Consider the following 19628-nt stretch of genomic DNA (forward strand, 5'->3'; position numbering starts at 1 on the left):
GGATGATTTCAGGTACGACCACATAGCTTCCACATTACCGGTCTCTGCTTGGTCCTGCAGCGTCTGATGGACAAAATCTCCCATGCGTGTGAAGTCGGTGCCCCGGAAGTTAAGTACCTTTGTTTTTGTGTTTGACTTAGGGAATCCTTTCCTAAGGTTGAACCATACCATGTTATGGTCGCTGGAGGCTAGCATATCTCCTACCAAGACCTCTGAGACGCTTTCCCCGTTGGTGAGTACCAGGTCAAGGATTGCCTGGGCCCTAGTGGGCTCCGTTACCATCTGTTTTAGTTGTGCACCATTTGTGGAGGCCAAAAGCCTCTTGCTGCTACTGGTGGTTGCTGAAAATGTATTTCAGTCTGCATCAGGCATGTTGAAGTCCCCAAGCAGTACAGTGTCGCCCCGTAGAGTGATATTATCTATGTCCTCAATTAATTCCGTGTCCATGTCTTCCATTTGTCTTGGGGGTCTGTATACCACACCAAGATACAGGCATTTATTGCCACCTCTTGCCTGGTTAACCCAGAGGGACTCCCCGGTGTATTTGACATCTGTGATCCTGGTGGTTTTGATGTCTTTTTTAATGTATAGTGCTACCCCACCACCTAACCTGCCCTCTCTGTCCCGACGAAGTAAATTGTACCCCGGTATAGTCATATCCCATCCATGTGAGTCCGTAAACCATGTTTCGGTTATTGCCACCACATCTAGGTTGGCATCCCTTATTTCAGTTTCCAACTCTAGAATTTTATTGCCTAAACTGTGAGCATTAATATACATGGCCCTCCACACATTGTGTTTGCTAGGTCGCTGTAAGGCTTTTTCCACCTGAGTCTGTGTGGCTCCTAGAGAATTGTTTGCTATATTTGCCCTTATCTTGGAAGCAGAGTGTCGACTCATCCCATCAGGATAGTTCCTTTCCGCACCAGTACATGAGTAGGTACCCTCCCCCAACTTACCTAGTTTAAAGCCCTACGAAGTAGGCGGGCTAGTCGGTGTCCGAAGATGTTCTTACCTCTGCTGGTCAAGTGGAGTCCGTCTGGTCCCAGAAGTCCTTGTAGTGCCTCTCCATGATTCAGGAATCCAAAGTTCATATCCCGACACCATCCTTGTAGCCATTTGTTGGTTCTTAGGATACATTCATCTCTGGCTCTTCCCTTGCCTCTGACTGGGAGGATTGAAGAGAAGACCACTGTTCACCCATTTTATAGCCTCTTCACCCCCTTTGCCTTCTCCTAACCACACTGGCGCTGTGGTGTAAACAAAATAAACAAGCAAAAAATATTTTTCCTCTCTCTCTTAAATCCTAGCTCACATTTGCAGTCTAACACCAGCTCTGGCAGGATACACGTTTCAAATCTGACATATTGTAATCACAAAAGGGAAAATAATATTAGTTTTTCTACCTTTTGTTGTCTGGTCATTCAAATCTTGTTGGTCCCAGGCTCTGGTTGTCTTCTGATAACTTGCTTGCCAGGGTCTCCTTTCTTCTTTCTCCGTTCTAACCATCCATCAGCCATCTCTGTCCTCCCCTTCCGTTTCCCTTCCCTCCCCCGGAGATCTGGCATCTTTCTTTTTTTTCATCTCCATCCACAGATCCATCTTTTCTTAACTACCCTTTCATCCAGCATCTCTCTCTCCTTCCCCACCACCCCAGGGTCCACTATCTCTCCCTTTCTTTTCCCAACTACCCTCCTATCCAGTATCTCTATCCCCCCTCCACACCATTCCTTGTGTCCAACTTCTCTCCCTTTCTGTTCCTTCCCTCCCTAAATCCCATTGTCCATCATCTCTCTTCCTCCCCTCTATTTTCAGACCCATTATTTCTTCCCCCCCAAAGTCCTGCATATGCACGTCTTTTTGAACCCCCCTTCCCTCCCTCCGTGTACGTCTACACCTGGGCCCCCCTCCCCTGGTCTATCCCCCCTTGAAGGCCTGCACCTCCCACTGAAGGCCTGTCCCCCCCTCGAAGACCTACATCCCCCCCGAAGACCTGCCTGCCTGCCTGTCCCCCCTGATGGCCTGTCCACCCCTTTGAAAGCCTGCATTGGTGCATCCCCCCGAAGGCCTGCCTGCCTGTCTGTCCCCTCCTTTGAAGGTCTGTCCCCCCTGAAGGCCTGTCCCCCCCCTTTGAAGGCCTGCATCCCCCCGAAGGCCTGTCTGCCTGTCCCCCCCCTTTGAAGGCCTGCATCCCCCCGAAGGCCTGCCTGCCTGTTCCCCTTGAAGGCCTGTCCCCCCCTTTGAAGGCCTGCATCCCCCCGAAGGCCTGCATGCCTGCCTCCCCCCTTTGAAGGCCTGCATGCCTGCCTTCCCCCTTTGAAGGCCTGCCTCCCCCAAAAGGCCTGCATGCCTGCTTCCCCCCTTTGAAGGCCTGCCTGTCCCCCGAAGGCCTGCCTGTCCCCCCCTTTGAAGGCCTGCCTGCCCATCTCCTCTGAAGGCCTGTACCCCCCTCCCCTGGAAAGCTGCACCCCCCCCCCCCGAAGGACTACACCCCCCCCTTCGGAAGGCCTGCTGTTCCCCCTGGCCTCCTGAATTAATCTTCCTAACTTTAGCAGCCTGCAATAAGATCGCTGGCGCTAGCGATCTTTGCAAGCTGCTGTATGGCTTCGGAGCGTCTTCTCTCTGCTGTGGTCCCTCCCCTTCTCTGAAAGCAGCGATCTTATTGCAGGCTGCTGGTTAGGAAGATTTATTCGGGAGGCCAGTGGGGAAGACGGACAGCACAGCAGCGGGAGGCCAGCGGGTAAGCCACTTCCTAACTGACCCTCCCCACTCACCCTCTAAAGCAGGAGCAGCAGGCCAGCAAAAGGCAGTGCTGCCGCTCCTGCTTTAGAGGGCGAGTGGAGAGGGTCAGTCAACAAATCGGGAGGCTGATTTTTTTGCGGGGTAAATCGATTCGAATCGATTCACCCGAAATGAATCGGTGAATCGATTCGAATCATGAATCGGGCAGCACTAGTGGGCTGGTGAAAAATGCACATGATCTGGGGAATGAGAGAGGAAGAAAAGTTGGACTCATGGAGGGACAGAGAGAGATATTGATTGGGGAATGGAATGAGGTCTGGAGGAGGCAGAAAGAAAGAAATATTGGATGCACAATCAAAAGGAAGTGCAACCAGAGACTCATGAAATCACCAAACAACAAAGATAGGAAAAATTATTTTATTTTCAATTTAATGATCAAAATGTGTCAGTTCTGAGAATTTATATCTGCTTTCTATATTTTGCACTATTTGTCTCTTTTTTTATAGTTGTTACTGAGGTGACATTGCATGTTTTAAAGTCATCTGCCTTGACCTCTTTGAAAAAAATCTGAATATAAATGATAATTAACTATATTCATATCACAATTTAAAAGAATTGATTATTAATTTAAATAGTGCTCATACCCAAAACCTTAGTGTTCTAGTGTAGAAACACACAAAACCAGTTGCCATCAGACCATCATGGCACTACTGATGTCTGTACCACCATATAACAATCCAACATCTATTAACTATAAAATAAACTTATCTTTTACCGTGGTTAGTGCTTCTCCAATGGTCATTTAATAAGCAGCTGGTGTCATAAAGTGCTTGTGCAAATACTCATAAATAATAACTTTTGGAAGCCCAAAATTACAAATATCTTCCATTCTACTCGAGTTTCGCCTTGTGCTTCCTCAGGAAGGGATTATCTATCAAAAAACATATAATATAATTTAATTTAACCTCTCACTACAAAAACATTAACACTAATGCTGTTTGTAAAATATATCAATACATAATATAAATTTCCATAAATTTGGAAGCAGCCTCCAAAGAAGGACCCATCCAACTTACTTCATCAGAACAGGCTACTAACTGACATCAAGCTGCTGACTTCCTACCTCAACTTAAATGGGGAGTTCTGAATCACATGCCCAAGCTCCTCCCTCTAACTCATTGCCAGTCAGCAACCTTACTGCCTTGTGAAAGGGAGATGCAGCACTCTACATCTGAAACCAGTCAATCTCATTATTGAGCCCTCTGCGTACAGTGTGCTTTGTGTTTTTATAATTTTGAGCTTACCATTAATTATTAATAAGATTATATTGTGTGAATCTGAAAAATGGATGGAAGAAATTGCATTACAATTAATACTATTATTATTATGGGGGTGGAGTCAGGGGTGGAGTTTGGGCAGGTCAGGGGCAGAGTTTGGGCAGGGGTACTCGGTTGGTATTTGTTAGGCTTTGGGGGTACTTGACTTGAAAAGGTTGAGAAACACTGTGCTAAAGTGTCAGCAACCACTAAAAAGCATCCCACAATACACAGGGGGAAGTTAATTTTTAAAGGCACAGTTTCAATAACCTGCTACAGGCAGTGCATATATGTTAAGAGCAATAGTAAATACACATAAGAATTGCCACTGCTGGGTCAGATCAGTGGTCCATCGTGCCCAGCAGTTCGCTCACACAGCGGCCCTTAGGTCAAAGGCCAGTGCCCTAACAGACTAGCCTTACCTGCGTATGTTCTGGTTCAGCAGGAGCTTATCTAACTGTGTCTTGAAACCCTGGAAGATGTTTTCCCCTATAACAGCCTCCAGAAGAGCGTTCCAGTTTTCTACCACTCTCTGGGTGTTGAAGAACTTCCTTACGTTTGTACGGAATCAATCCCATTTTAACTTTAGAGAGTGCCCTCTCGTTCTCTCTGTCTTGGAGAGGGTAAACAACCTGTCTTTATCTACTAAGTCTATTCCCTTCATTATCTTGAATGTTTTGATCATGTCCCCTCTGTCTCCTCTTTTCAAGGGAGAAGAAGCTCAGTTTCTCTAATCTCTCACTGTACAGCAACTTCTCCAGCCCCTTAACCATTTTTATATCTCTTCTCTGGACCCTTTCGAGTAGTACTGTGTCCTTCATGTACGGCAACCAGTGCTGGATGCAGTATTTCAGGTGAGGGTGTACCATGGCATGATAACCTTCTCTGATCTGTTCGTGATCCCCTTCTTAATCAATCCTAGAATTCTGTTTGTCCTTTTCTCTGCCACCGCGCATTACGTGAATGGCTTCATTGACTTGTCGACCAGTACTCCCAAGTCTCTTTCCTGGGGGGGGTCTCTCCAGGTACTACACCGGGCATCCTGTATTCGTGTCTAAGATTTTTGTTACCGACATGCATCACCTTACACTTATCCACATTAAACCTCATTTGCCTTGTCGCAGCCTATTTCTCGAGCGTGTTTATGTCACGTTGCAGGTCTTCGCAATCCTCCTGTGTCTTTACTACTCTGAATAACTTCGTATCATCGTACCAATTTCCAGGTCGTTTATAAATATGTTGAAGATTACGGGTCCAAGCACTGAACCCTGTGGCACTCCACTCGTGACACTTTTCCTGTCCAAGGATTGTCCATTTACCCCTACTCTCTGTTTCCTATCCGACAGCCAGTTTTTAATCCATCTGAGTATTTCAACTTCGATTCCATTGTTCGTAATTTTTTTGAAGTAGTCATTCATGCAGAACCTTGTCGAACACCTTCTGAAAATCCAGATATACAATGTCGACCGGGTCACCCTTGTCTATCTGCCTGTTTACTCCCTCGAAGAAGTACAGCAAGTTCGTCAAGCTAGATCTTCCTTTGCTGAAGCCATGCTGGCTGATCCTCATCAGGTTGTGTCCGTCAAGGTGATAAATGATGCGGTCCTTTATCAGCACCTCTATCATCTTTCCAGGTACCGAGGTCAGACTCACCGGTTTGTAGTTTCCTGGATCTTCCCTCGAACCTTTCTTGAAGATCGGCAGTATGATGAATCTAAGTAGTGTTTTTGGACATTTTCCTGATACACACATGAGATAAGTGAACATGTACCTTGAAAGAGACAGTTAACATCAAAAGTCAGCCAAGATTAGTTCATTTGTTGTCCCTGTTTAGGATATTTAATGAGCTTTTTTGGAAAGGAGAATGAATTGAAGAATACATTGAGCATGACACTACTTCAGGCAACGGCATTAATTTTTATCAGTCCTTTTTTTTCAGACCACATTTAAAATTTAATGAACTGACTTGATTTAAATATGTCAACAAATAGTCAAAATATTTTTTGCATGGATTTAACTATTGAAGGTCTTTCAACCTAACCAACTATGTAATCTATTTCAGGGGGGAACATGTGTTGCTATTTAAAGCCTCCTACAATAAAAGTACACTAGAAAGTCCTGTTTTGAAATTGAACATCCTTCCAGATCCTGAGAAGCCTGTGCTTGTTAACATCAAGTATGATCAAGATGCCATCTACATGGCAGGTGATTTTTTCCCTGGTAAGTAATATGGATATAGTAGTTTTGATTTTTGTTTTTTTTGATGATAGATATTTTACAAGTTTATTAATTATTTGATATAGTGACGTTGAAAAGTGACGTTTAGGTGGTTTACGGATATGAAGGTTCTTCAAAAAGTTTCTGCATTGTCATATTTTTGCATGAAATGGTTGGGGCAGGAGAAGGGGTAAGAGGGCATGTTAGTAGGACGCTGGGAAAAATGTATCACAAACAGGGTGATTATATGGAAAAGTGATGTAAATTACTTTTGAGATATTTAATAGTGTTTAAAAAAAGTGCAGAAAATTTTTGAAGATCCCTCATAATTATAGATGGGGAAAAGAATTTAATAGTAAAGAAGTCTTATTCCCTGTATGGTGCTGCATTTTGCCTGTGCCACAATGCTAAGAAAAGTTCATAACTGCAAAGAAAAAATTAATCCTTAAATGATTTATCAAAGAAATAGGATTTTAATCCATTTAAAAATTTTTGCTTAGATGGCTTAATACATAAGAAAAAAGGCAGGTTGTTCTATAGAGAAGGCCAAACTATGTTGAACATAGATGAGTGAATAGTATCAAATCAAATTTGATTGAAGGACATGAGAACATGTTGTTGTAATGATCTTAAGAACTGAATAAGTGTGTATTTATTTAAAAACCCTAACCCTTTCACACCTAAGCGATCCACATAGTACATCCATAATTTTTAGACATTACAATAAATAGTCAAGATAAGTATTATGGTACTCCTGAATGATGTGCTCTGTGTACCAAAGTTTGAATCTTGTATAGGATTCTCGCTGAAAGTGGCAGCCAGTACTTTTGTTTATTCAAAGAGTTATATTATTTTTCCTTACTAACTATGACAAATCTCAAGCATGGATTCTACACTGAGAGAAAATATCTTTGGGGCCCAACTTAATCACATTGTACAGAATTCTCAGTATCCATTGGAAACTCCGATGTAATGTTCAAGTGTGAAATTTTTAGTGAAGTATTTGTTCAAGATAGTAATACAGCATTTTGTACAAGTCTGTATGGAAACATCTATAATGAAATTGTTCTTTAAATTCAAGATCCATATTTCCTAATTCCTTCCCTTTATTGTCCCTTTCCTTAGCAACAGCAGCAGATGAATCCAGAGACCAATGGGATAGCACACTTTGACCAGCAGGCAGAGATAGAGAAACTGATTAACAGGTGGTCCTATTGGCTGGCATGCCACCTGTATCTTCAGTATACTCTATCTCTCAGCAGGTGATAGTCGCTATTCAACTAGCTCCTAGATTCTGGCTGTGACTGGAAAATTATTTTCTCCTGGTGAGGTTTCTCTTCAGTGAGACTGCCATTCTATTTCTCCTGTTGAGGTTTCTCTTCATTGGGACAACATTTATATTTCTCCTGTTGAGGTTTTCTCTTCAGTGAGACAGGGGAGTGCGGCTGAACAGTGCCGGCTTTAGGGGTTACACCTGAGCCCCCCCAGATCCCTGCCTCACCCTCCCTCCATTGCTAGAGGGTCTGACTGGGTCTCCATTTTTTTCCTTCTTTCCCTTCCCTGTATAAAAAAAAAAAAAAAGGGGAGACCATGGTTACTACATTCTGCCCTGTTAGTGCTGCACAACCAGCACTTACTGGCTTCAACTGGCCCTAACAAGAAGCTTGTGAGTATGTATGTGTTTTATACTGTTGTTTGAACTTCAGGTTCTGTTTGGGAGTCAGTACTGTGGGTTTGGTCAACGTACGTTTAAGGAATGGATATTTTATTGAGGCTAAGTTTTTTTATGACTGGAAATCCGTTGAGGGAGCCGGGACTTTCCCGCTCTTTGCATACATACACTTGGTTTCCTTGTTGGTTACAGCGTGGCAGTAGCGGTACGATTTCATGCTCGCACTTGTTCTCCTCGTTGGGTTTTAGTGCAGCAGTAGTAGTCCTGTTTATGCCGAGGCTCTCTTTCGTCGGTATTTGTCGTGGCCATGTGCAGCTGATTGTGCAGGTGCCGGTTTATAGCAGCGCGCATGAGATGAGACATGTTTTTTCTGGCTTTGTAGGAAGCATCGCACCGTTCTTCTAGTTATTCCCCGAGTCTGATTTTCTTTCTATGCAGGCCGCAGCAGGGTAAATTTTGCGGGGCTTTAATCCGACTATGTTTCTAAGAGCATTGATGCAGCAGCCACGTTTCAGCGAGAATCAGGCGCGCGCTTGGGTCTCCGGCGATGGCGGGAGAGATGCAGCATTCTGGTAGTTTATTTACAACTGACTTTGGTCAGGGTATGCCGCGGCTTCTCTCCTTTCCAGTTCAGACAAGTTGTACATGTTTCACCAGCTTTGGGACAAGCTTGGGCAGATCTATATGTCTATGTCTGTGTTCCTGCTGTATTCACTTAAAGGAAGCTGCTAGTTTAATCGGATTCTGGGGTTACAGCAGTCACTTTTGTTCCAGTGGTTCCTGGTATCTCAGGGCTCCAATTATTTGGTAGTGTCCTCTTGCATCATTCTGTTCTATTTGGTGGCTCAGCGAGATTTCTCTTTTCAAAGGCATGCCTCTGTCTTTGCTGGACTAGTTCATGGTCATCAAACATCCCGGGCTGTCGGGTTGGGGGGCTCGGTGCCTTCCATCCTCAGCTCCAGGAGTCTGGTCTTAAGAGGCGACTCAGTACTTGTTCATTCTTCTACTCTGGAGCATGATCGGGCTACCGTTTCTGGAGCTTCAGACCATTCTTCCAGAATGACGCTGAAGGTCTTGTCAGTCAGTGTTATGATGGTGGTATTTATCTACAGCCTGGGCAATATGTGATATACTCAGTTGGCGAGTAAAGTTATGGTTCAACTTCAATGGATGGACCCTCATCTTCCTCTTCTGTTGGCAGATCATTTTACAGGTCAGGAAAAGAGTTTGGATAGACTTTCTCTCAGCAAAATCTGAGCATGGCCCATTTATTGTAGGTTACAGTGTACAGCGCTGTGTTCGCTCTAGAAAGTGAAAATGTTAGTAATAGTGAAATCTTCTACGTCCTGGATATTGGGAATTTTGGCTCAGGTGTTCCCGCTCTTTGTATGGAAGTGAGATCTCCTGGAACTCGACCTCGTGGCCTCATCTCGAAATTCTAAGCTTCCTAGCTTCTTCAGCGGACATGGGGAGTGGGAGCAACGTGGCTTCTTTCTCGCTTGCATTTGCCATCTCAAGCTCGCTTTCAGAGCACAATATTTGTAGAATCTCTGGATTGGCTGCGCCATCCTTGCTATGCAGATCTGATGAGTCTTTCGACAGCCGGACTATTGAGTTTCCTGGTATCTCCGTATTTGCTCACCTAGGGTCCGATCAACATGGATATTCGTACTACTTTGGTATTACGACCTAGCTTTTAAAAAGTCATGGCTGCCGTGTAAGGGTTATGTGAAGCAGATTGTTTCTTCTCTTATCCAGGTGATATAGACATCTTCACCTGTGGCTTCTGCTTCCTTTTGGAGGTTTTTTCCTTTCTTGGGTTCTTCTCAACATTTGCACCCTTCCAGAGTTCTTTTTTGGCACAAGTGTATTGCCAAGGACTTAGCGTTCAATTCCCTTCAGCTTCAAGTGCCATTCTTAGCTTGTTACAAGGGCTAGGTATCTTACTCTTCACTTACTTCTTAGCTTCATGTAGTACAGTTCCTAAACGGAGTACGATATATTTGTATACCTCTTAGAAATCTCTGTCCAGAGTACAGTCTTAAGGTACTTCTTTGCAGTTTACCGAAGGCTTCATTTCATCCTTGTCTTTTGAGACGCTAAAAGGCTGTGCCGTTGAACACGGGGTTTCTTGAAGCCATGGCTTCAGCTCGGCGGTTTTCTGAGTTGCAGGCCTTGTTCGGCGGGGATTCCTATTTCTGATTTACAAAATCTTCGGACGGTACCACAGTTTCTTTCTAAGAAGATTTCATCCTTTATTTTATGCCACTCTCACTTTTCCTTCCTTCTTCCTGGGAGGAGAAATGGAGAGACGTGCTTTTATTCACTGCATTTTTTTGAAAGTGCGTAGCGTTCTCCGCGAGCTAGGTTTCTATCGACTTTTAGTTGTTTAATTCACCTTTTTGTATTCTTCAAGGGACGCCTCAAATGTTTGGCTTAAAGCCAAAGCCTCCATCGCTCGATGGGTCCAAGAGGACATTCTTTACGCTGGCTTGATAGAAGGGAAGCGGTTGGCGCCTCGCCATGGTCAGCCAGCATCCAAGTCCATGATCACTCGTTGGATTCAAATGGCCATTTCTGCCACATACATCGCTCATGGCAAGCAGCCGCCGGTTTCTCTTAAAGCCCACTCAACTAGAAGTGTTGCTGCGTCATGGGTGGAGGCTCGTGTGATTCATCCTGATTAAATTTGCAGGGGGGCTACTTGGTCCTCTCTTCATACTTTTACCTGGTTTTAACAAGTAGATGCTCGTTCTGATGCCGCTTTTGGGACCTCAGTGTTGCGGACAGGCTCTTCTGTCCCCGTCTATCTGCTACTGTCGCTTTGGTACATCACCTAGTGTACGAAATCCAGAAGGTACTTAATAGAATGGAAGATTAGGTTTATACCTTTGATAATCTTCTTTCTTTTAGTCCCTATAGGATTCCATACAGCCCGCCCTATCTGTGTACACTCAGTGGTATGGAATAGCCTTCTTCTTTCTGTCTCAGTTACTCTCCTTACAGGCTTGAAGATTTTCCAGCCAGCTGCCAGATCCTGTGGGGAGTTTTCTGTAAGTATGTGCATTGCAAAAGGCTCTTTCTTGGGGTGCTTGTTTGCACACAGCAGGTTAGTTCTACATTGTTCCTCAGTGTTTTTCTGAGTTGCTTTTGTGCTTGTTTATTACTTATTCAAGTTTTGCAGAGCAGACCAGTTCAAGGATTGTTTATGTTGCTGGGGATCTTCCCCCATATCCCCCTTGTCATAGATTTGTTCGGGTATATTGCATGGCTTTGAGACTCAACTGGATATGGCTCTAGCTCTCAGTCTAAGGGGGAGGAGCATGTGCTCAGAAAAGTGTTGGATTTCGGCAACTTTTGACTTGTGGGTTGGGATTGAACACCTAGCATATAGAATCCTACAGGAACTAACAAAGAAGATTATCAAAGGTAAAAACCTAATCTTCTGGTAAACCCTCTAAGAAAACCTGTTAGAGACCCTGAAACCATTAAAATTGCATCTATCTTTGTCAGTTCCTTTCTGCCATGATGTATTTTTAGTATTAGACATTTTTTTCAAGATCCTAGAAAAGTATAACTTTTTAAACTTAAAATTAATCTTTGTAAAATCATTTACGTATTTATTTCCACAGAGTTTATGGTCAGCATTATTTCTGAAGATGACAAAATAATTAGAAACCTCAGTCCAGAGCACATTTACATGAAAATGTGGAAGGGGCAGAGTTCTGGAAGTCGCCCACCAGTCAGTGTGAGTCTTTGGAAAATGTCTCTCTATATCTTGAAGAAATGATTTCTTGGCAGGGAATAGTTTACTCGTATGCTTGTTGAATGAAATAGCAGACTTTTCTCTAGAAATGCTGTTGTTCAGCCCTTATATTGTCACTGATTATTGAAATTCATTTTCTTTTCTTTACATTGGGTCAATTAGCTTTAGAATGTGCTTTGGATGTTGGACAAAAGTACAAATTCAGTTTCATTATTTTGTAAGGTTTTATGATGCTGATGTATCTTAACATAAGCTAAAATGTGGTTTTATTTATGAAACAGAGAAAATAAAAGCTTTCTTACAATCAAGCAGATGTAGCCAGGCAAATGGATTATGACCATCTACCATTATGTACAGATAGAGAGCAATAATGAATTCTGGTATAGGACAGTAAGCAGCCTGGTCAGACTGTATTTTTCTCTATCCCAGCAGCTCCTGGATTCTTCTGCTTTTGGCTCCTGCTCTGGTTCTCTATTTCAGTTGAGCTTAGGGGTCATTAAGATTGTACTGGTGCCAATTATATGCTGTTTCAGATGTAAATTGACTCACATGATTCAAGAAAAGTAATTTTCCTGCTATTAAAAATGTGGAGAACAGTAGTGCCTTGTTGAATTTAAGAAGTAATAAAAAATACACATGACGCAATGTTGAAAACAAGCAGTGAACAGTGTAATGTGATACAACTGGTTAAGGGAACATACCCCTGAAAAAGCCAGAGAAGGTAAAACGGCTGTTAGGACTAAGGAATGTGCAGCGTGCCAGATTTTAAGAAAAGATGGGATTGGCATGTGGGAAGGTGAAATGGCTGTTAGGACTAAGGAATGTGCAGCGTGCCAAATTTTAAGAAAAGATGGGATTGGCATGTGGGATCTCTTCATGGAGGTAGTTAGGGGTTCCACATATAATTCAAAAAAGAAAGAGGTTTTTTAAGGACCAATGAATGAGAGCTACACCTAAAATTGAGCAGAAACATATTGTGATCTCAAGATTTCTGAGGTTCTTTTTCCTGTGTTTTCAAAAATAGTTGATCCATTTGAAAGTCAGAATTATGTGCCTCATTTTTTGGTTATAGTAAAACAAGGTGGCACCAAGTCACTGATTTTTTTGTAAGATGTTGGATCTCTCCCCTCTTCTGGCTGTGGACATCTCCCAGCAAAAACAAAAAAAAGTCATAAGTAAAGTACATGGGCCTTTGCCTTTTTCATACTTTTTTGAGTGTAAGCAGCAGCATTTCAGGAGGGAGTTGAGTAGCACAAAACCTAGCAATTTTCCTTGGAAGACAGGACTATTCCTTGGAAGTAATTCATCATTGGGGTAAAAACATAAGAATTGCTGCTGCTGGGTCAGACCAGTGGTCCATCATGCCCAGAAGTCCGCTCCCGTGGCGGCCCCTAGGTCAAAGACCAGCGCCCTAACTGAGACCAGCCCTACTTGCATACGTTTCGGTTCAGCAGGAACTTGTCTAACTGTCTTGAATCCCTGGAGGGTGTTTTCTCCTTAATAGCCTCCGGAAGAGCGTTCCAGTTTTCTACCATTTTCTGGGTGAAGAAGAACTTCCTTACGTTTGCACGGAATCTATCCCCTTTTAACTTTAGAGAGTGCCCTCTCATTCTCCCTACCTTGGAGAGGGTGAACAACTTGTCTTTATCTACTAAGTCTATTCCCTTCAGTATCTTGAATGTTTCGATCATGTCCCCTCTTAGTCTCCTCTTTTCAAGGGAGAAGAGGCCCAGTTTCTCTAATCTCTCGCTGTACGGCAACTCCTCCAGCCCCTTAACCATTTTAGTCGCTCTTCTCTGGACCCTTTCGAGTAGTACTATGTCCTTCTTCATGTACAGCGACCAGTGCTGGACGCAGTATTCCAGGTGAGGGCATACCATGGCCCGGTACAGCGGCATGATAACCTTCTCCGATCTGTTCATGATCCCTTTCTTAATCATTCCTAGCATTCTGTTCGCCCTTTTCACCGCCACCGTACTTTGCGCGGACAGCCTCATCGGCTTGTCGACCAGTACTCCCAAGTCTCTCCAAGTACCGCCCTGGACATCCTGTGTTCATGTATAACAGGGGTAGGGAAATCTGGTCCTCGAGAGCCGTATTCCAGTCAGGTTTTCAGGATTTCCCCAATGAATATGCATTAAAAGCAGTGCATGCAAATAGATCTCATGCTTATTCATTGGGGAAATCCTGAAAACCCGACTGGAATACGGCTCTCGAGGACCAGAGTTCCCTACCCCTGGTGTATAAGATTTTTGTTACCGACATGCATCATCTTACACCAGGGATCTCAAAGTCCCTCCTTGAGGGCCGCAATCCAGTCGGGTTTTCAGGATTTCCCCAATGAATATGCATTGAAAGCAGTACATGCACATAGATCTCATGCATATTCATTGGGGAAATCCTGAAAACCCGACTGGATTGCGGCCCTCAAGGAGGGACTTTGAGACCCCTGCCTTACACTTATCCACGTTGAACCTCATTTGTAATGTTGCGGCCCATTTCTCGAGCGTGTTTGTCACGTTGCAGATCTTCGCAATCCTCCTACGTCTTCATTAGTCTGAATAACTTAGTATCGTCTGCAAATTTAATCACCTCACTCGTCGTGCCAATTTCCAGATCGTTTATAAATATGTTGAAGAGCACGGGTCCAAGCACCGAACCATGCGGCACTCCACTGGTGACGCTTTTCCAGTCCGAGTATTGTCCATTTACTCTCACTTTCTGTTTCCTATCCACCAGCCAGTTTTTAATTCATGTGAGTATTTCACCCTTGATTCCATGGCTCGCAATTTTTACATTTTTAATTATAATCATGTTTATTCATACTTTTCTTTTGCTTTCACTTTGTCATTGGGGCATCTCTGCTGCAGCTCTGTGTGTGTATAAGGCTTTGGCAGAGTTGGATCACGACCAGGGGTAAGTGTTTTGAGTGAAACTTCACCTTGATAATAACAGGCTTTGACATTTCCAAGTTTTATTCCAAGTTATTAAAATTTTCTATACCTCACTATGGGTAAGGACCTTCTAAGCATTTTACAATTCTAATAAAAGGAAGGGACTAGAAGCTTTAGTGCAAGGGTGACTTAGCACAGTTCTTCCCTTCAGTGAAGCTGTTGCTTAATCTTCAGTCTTTGTAGCCATGGTGTCCAATGTGGATTCCCACAGGGCAGAGGCATCTTCCCTTTGAGATTTGTTCTCTGGGGGTTATTTGGGGTCTCACTCCTCCTGCTGGCTTGGTGGCCCTTGTTTATCCTATTTCTCCGAGTCCCTTGAAGAAGGGTGATATCTGTTGCTTTGCTTCAAATCTGACTGCCTGAGAGACTTGAGGAGGGACAATTAGCTCCGTATGACGCCGATGAAACCATGATGGTACGGATGTTCCATAAGGAGAAACTTCCAACATTTATCAAGAAGATGTTAGGGATTCTGAACATTTCTTCGCCTCCTGCTCAGTCCGTCTCAGCTGCTAATCCATGATCACTAGCACAAAAAAAGTCTCCCAGGGCCTTTCCCGGGCACAAGCCTATTCAAAGATTTGTCTCAGCTTAGTGGGTCACCCCAGACGCAAGCCTGAGAGTGCCCAAGCTATGACCTGTCTCTCTCATATTTCCCCTAAGGAACTGAAAAGTTTCTGCAGTTTTAAGTGGATACCTTATTAGCAATGGTCACTAAGAAGACTATACTCTCAGTGTTAAGGGGTATCGCTATCAAAGATGTGCAGGATAGGAAGCTAGAGTCTTCACTGAAACTGTCTCTTGAAATTTCTACCATCTCCTTGTAAGCTGTGATCTATAGCTCCTACACAGCTAGGGCTTCCTTAACTTGGCTTCAGAGAGCAGTGGATTCTCTGGTTTCTTTGGACTCCCGTGCATCTCAAAATTTTTCATATATCGAGATGGGTTTGGACTATTTGGCTGATTCCCCGCATGATTTGGTTAGGACCTTAGTGGTAATGGCTAGGTATTTATTGTGGCTTCTCCATTGGGCTGTGGATGTCACCTCCAAATGATACCTTACCACGTTACCCTTTAGGGTTAATTTTGTTATTGCTGTTTAGGAGAATATAGAGAAGGGATGATGGATTTGGGTGACTCTAAACCCCAGCAGTTGCCAGAAGATAAGTTTAAGGGTTCCTTGAAGACTAACCAACTGTTCTTACTCCTTAAGGATGCCAGAAGGTACAGGCCTGGGCATATTCCGACCTATCAGAGGCTAAGGTATCATCAGAAGCAGTCTTTTCATTTGGATAAGTACAGCTCAGCGCAGCCTGCCAGATTCTCCCCGCCTCCTGCACTTTACAATAGCGGGTTTCCAGTCCACTCTTTTCATCATTCTTTAGCAGACAAAAGGAATTCATTTTTGAGGGGATCACTGTGCTTCTGCAGCCCAGGCCTACAACAGAGCTACTTTATGTCTTTCCATGTCAACTGATGATTGGCAGGCTCCTGCACATGATCCTCCTTCAACCAGGTCAGGTGACCTTGGTTGCTCTAGTCTTGATCCACTCCTTGTAAACAAGCTGTTTTGGGTTCCTCTGCTTCCAGATCTCTTCCAGGGGCCAGTTCTCATAGACAGTTCATCTGTTTGGTCTTATGATTTAGCTCTTGAGTGGCCAATGTTGAGGAAGAAAGGTTATCCGGAAGATGTGATTACCACATTGCTGTAGACACAGAAGTGCATCATGTCTTTGGCTTATGTTTGCATCTGGAGAGTTTTCAAGTTGTGATGTTTGGAGTGTTTTCTCTCATCCTTCAAGATTTTCCTTTCCCAAATTTTGTCATTTTGCAAGAAAACTTCAGGAAGGATCTGGCTTACAGTTTTTTGCACGTCCAAGTGACTGTTTTGACCTGCTAGCACAAGTGCCTGGCTCATTCCTTCCTTAGCTGTTCATCTGGATGTGGTCTGTTTTCTTAAGGGAGTCATCCAACTTAAACCCCCTCTGCACCTGGTATGTTCTCCATGGAATCTGAACCTGGTGCTCAAAGCCTTACAGAAGCCTCCCTTTGAATCCTTGAAGAGGACTACAGTGAAGGATCTCACAATGAAGACAGCTTTTCTTGTGGCTCTTTCCGTGGCTAGATACATTTCAGAACTTTGAGCTCTATCCTGCAGAGAACCCTTTCTTTTTTTTCTTGGAAGTGGGCATCGTTATCCAGTTGGATCCTTCTTTTCTTCTAAAGGTTGTCTCTGCTTTCAAATCAGTCAGCTTTTGCTTCTTCCTTCCTTCAGGGGGGAGGACTGTGCTTTGAAGTTTGCCACCTTGCATCTTCTTGAGGTCTGTCAGTCTATGGTGGTAACTGGAAGATATTAATGAGTTTTGCTGTTCAGATCATCTTTGTTTGGAAGTCCTAGGAAGGGAGAGCCTTCCTCTAAAATAACTATTGCACAGTTGATCAAGGTATCTGTTATAGCCACTTATATTTTGGTTGATAAACAGCCTTCTGGGTCTCTGAGGGCACGCTCAACTAAAGCTCTGTCCGCCTAGAACTCTTTGGGTGTTGGCGGTATAGAAAAATAAAGTTATTATTATTATTGTTATTGTTGGGCCAGAATCCTATGCTGTTTCCTTGAATGAGCTTTGTCGATTAACCATGTGGTCCTCACTGCACACTTTTTCCAAGCATTACTCACTTGATGTAATTGCAAGATTGGAGATATCTTTTGGAGTATTGGTACTGTCTGCTGGCATGTCTGTTGTCCTCCTTCATTGATTATTGTTTTGATACATTCTATTTGTCTGGATTCATCTGTTTTATGATAAAAAATGAGAAATTATGTTACTTGATAATTTCTTTCCTTGAATCACAGCAAATGAATCCAGAGGCCCTCCCTTAGTACATGAATTCTACATTCTCGCCTATTTTTCTATTTAAGATTGTTGCTGCTGGTTTCGAGGGTTAGGATCTGGAGTTGGAGTATTTGACTACAGTATGTTTGCAGGATAATTAATGTCTTTGTTAATGTGATATGTTTATGCTTTTATTACTCACTAGTGTTTAAGCCCATTAGATTAACGGGTGCTAGATGACCGCCTCTCCTGCTTTTGAACCTGGGCAGGGGCAGAGGCAGAGCCGGGGCGGGAGGGAGTGACGGTGGGAGAGCAATTTCAAAGCCTCGGAAGCGGCGGCTCCTTGACCAATCCGTGCTTACAACGTCCCCACACTCGCGGTCTGGCTGGCTCCCCCACCAAAGCCCTTCGCAGTGGCAGCCCCTCCCGCATCCGTCCCCGCGTCCCAAGCCTCTCCGAAGCCGCGGCGGCAGCCTCCCTCAAAACACATTTCAAATCTGACATATTGTAATCACAAAACAGAAAATAAAATTATTTTTCTTACCTTTTGTTGTCTGGTCATTATTCATATCATGTAGGGGTCCCAGGCTATGGTTGGCTTTTGATAACTCGCTTGCCAGGGCCCCTTCTTTCTTCTTCCCTCCTTCCATCCCGGCAGCTGAAGACAGGCACCTCCCCCCAGTGGTCTGAGACAGGAGGGAGCAGTTAGGAGAGGGTCTGAGGGTAAAGAGGGGCTCAACAGCGCACAACCACCTTTCCTTCCCTCTCTCCATCAGGTGCAGTGAATCCACCAATGTTAAAAGGAGCCGCGTCGAAATCGGAGGCCTGCCACTGCCGTAGCACGTTCCCCTCTGCCTTGGTCCCGCCCCTTCTCTGACCTATGGGACCGCGGCAGAGGGAACGTGTTACGGTGGCGGCAGGGCTCCAATTTCAAAGCAGCTGCTTTTAACATAGACGGAGCTGAACTGACCTGATGGAGGAAGAGAAGGAACGGTGGGGCAAATTTCGGCAACGGCAGGAATTGTTTGGCGGGCCAAGCACCGGTTTCTTTAGGCAGCCCCCGTTGTTTACTTGGATTAAATGTGAGCCGGGTGAGGAAAGCCGCCGCAGCCTCGCGGCTAGGTAGGGGGACAACAATGGCGCTTATGCTCAAGCCCCCGCCGCAGCTCCTCTCTCGTTCCTGGTACGGTTCGAGAGAGGAGTCGTGGCGGCGGCTTCAGCATAAGCGCGATTGTTGTCCCTCTACCTAGCGGCGAGGCTGCGGCGGCCTTCCTCACCCGGCTCTCACGGCTGGCGTCCGGCGAACCCTAATGCTGACATTGAATCCAAGTAAACAACCGGGGCTGCTAAAGAAAGATGGTAATCATATTCTGTTCTGAAAGCCCCCACCGCAGCTCCTAGGCGGTTGAGGGGGGAAGGTTGTGGTCGGAGTTGCTAGGCTGCAGCGGATGTGTGAGTTGCGAGTGTGGGGCCTGTAGCGGCGCGAGGTGGAGAGCAGGCTGTGGTGACGTAGTAGGCGCGCTTGCGCACTCATGTTTCCGCGACGGGATCAGGGAACACGATTTTTTTAGTGCGCATGCGCGTCCTACCATTTTATTATATTAGATTGACCATGATATTGTCTCGTCAACATTAACCTTATCATTTTTAACTTGGCATGATCTCTGTTTTTATTCAATTATCGATTTGTTTAACTTTTCACTTAATGATATGTATATTTTATTCTGTATGGACATTTTTTATGATATGTTTTCATTATTAGATTTATTATTGATCTATTCATTTATTTGTTATTAGTCATACTTTTGTTTTTATTTGTTATTACATACATTTTAGTATTTATCTGCTAGTATCATGGTTATTCTTGTATTTATTATATACTGTAATACTATTATTTTTAATTTATGTTTCAACTGTGCCATACATTGCATGCCATATTGCTTGATTTTATCTTTATGATTTATGACTTTTATCCATTTTTATCTCTGTCTTTTATATGGTGTTATAAAACCTATTTGGAAATGTTGTTCCCCATAAGGTAAAAATATCATTGTCATAATCCCTACTTGGTGCTGGCAAGTGGCACAAGAATTTCTAACACTAATTTTCCTCTTATCCAGAGAAGCA

The 19628-nt window shown here is 44.0% G+C and overlaps 1 protein-coding gene across 2 annotated transcripts in view; it reads left to right on the top strand.

Annotated features, from left to right (window-relative positions):
* The window catches only part of SMCHD1 (structural maintenance of chromosomes flexible hinge domain containing 1), a 719028-nt gene that overhangs the window by 503804 nt on the left and 195596 nt on the right, over positions 1-19628 (top strand). For both annotated transcript variants that reach the window (XM_033933958.1, XM_033933959.1), the window contains 2 exons: positions 6121-6278; positions 11580-11695. In XM_033933958.1, coding sequence (XP_033789849.1) covers positions 6121-6278; positions 11580-11695 — 274 coding nt within the window. The remainder of the gene's footprint in view (positions 1-6120; positions 6279-11579; positions 11696-19628) is intronic.

The sequence above is a fragment of the Geotrypetes seraphini genome, chromosome 2 (assembly GCF_902459505.1).
Source record: "Geotrypetes seraphini chromosome 2, aGeoSer1.1, whole genome shotgun sequence".
Lineage (NCBI taxonomy): Eukaryota > Metazoa > Chordata > Amphibia > Gymnophiona > Dermophiidae > Geotrypetes > Geotrypetes seraphini.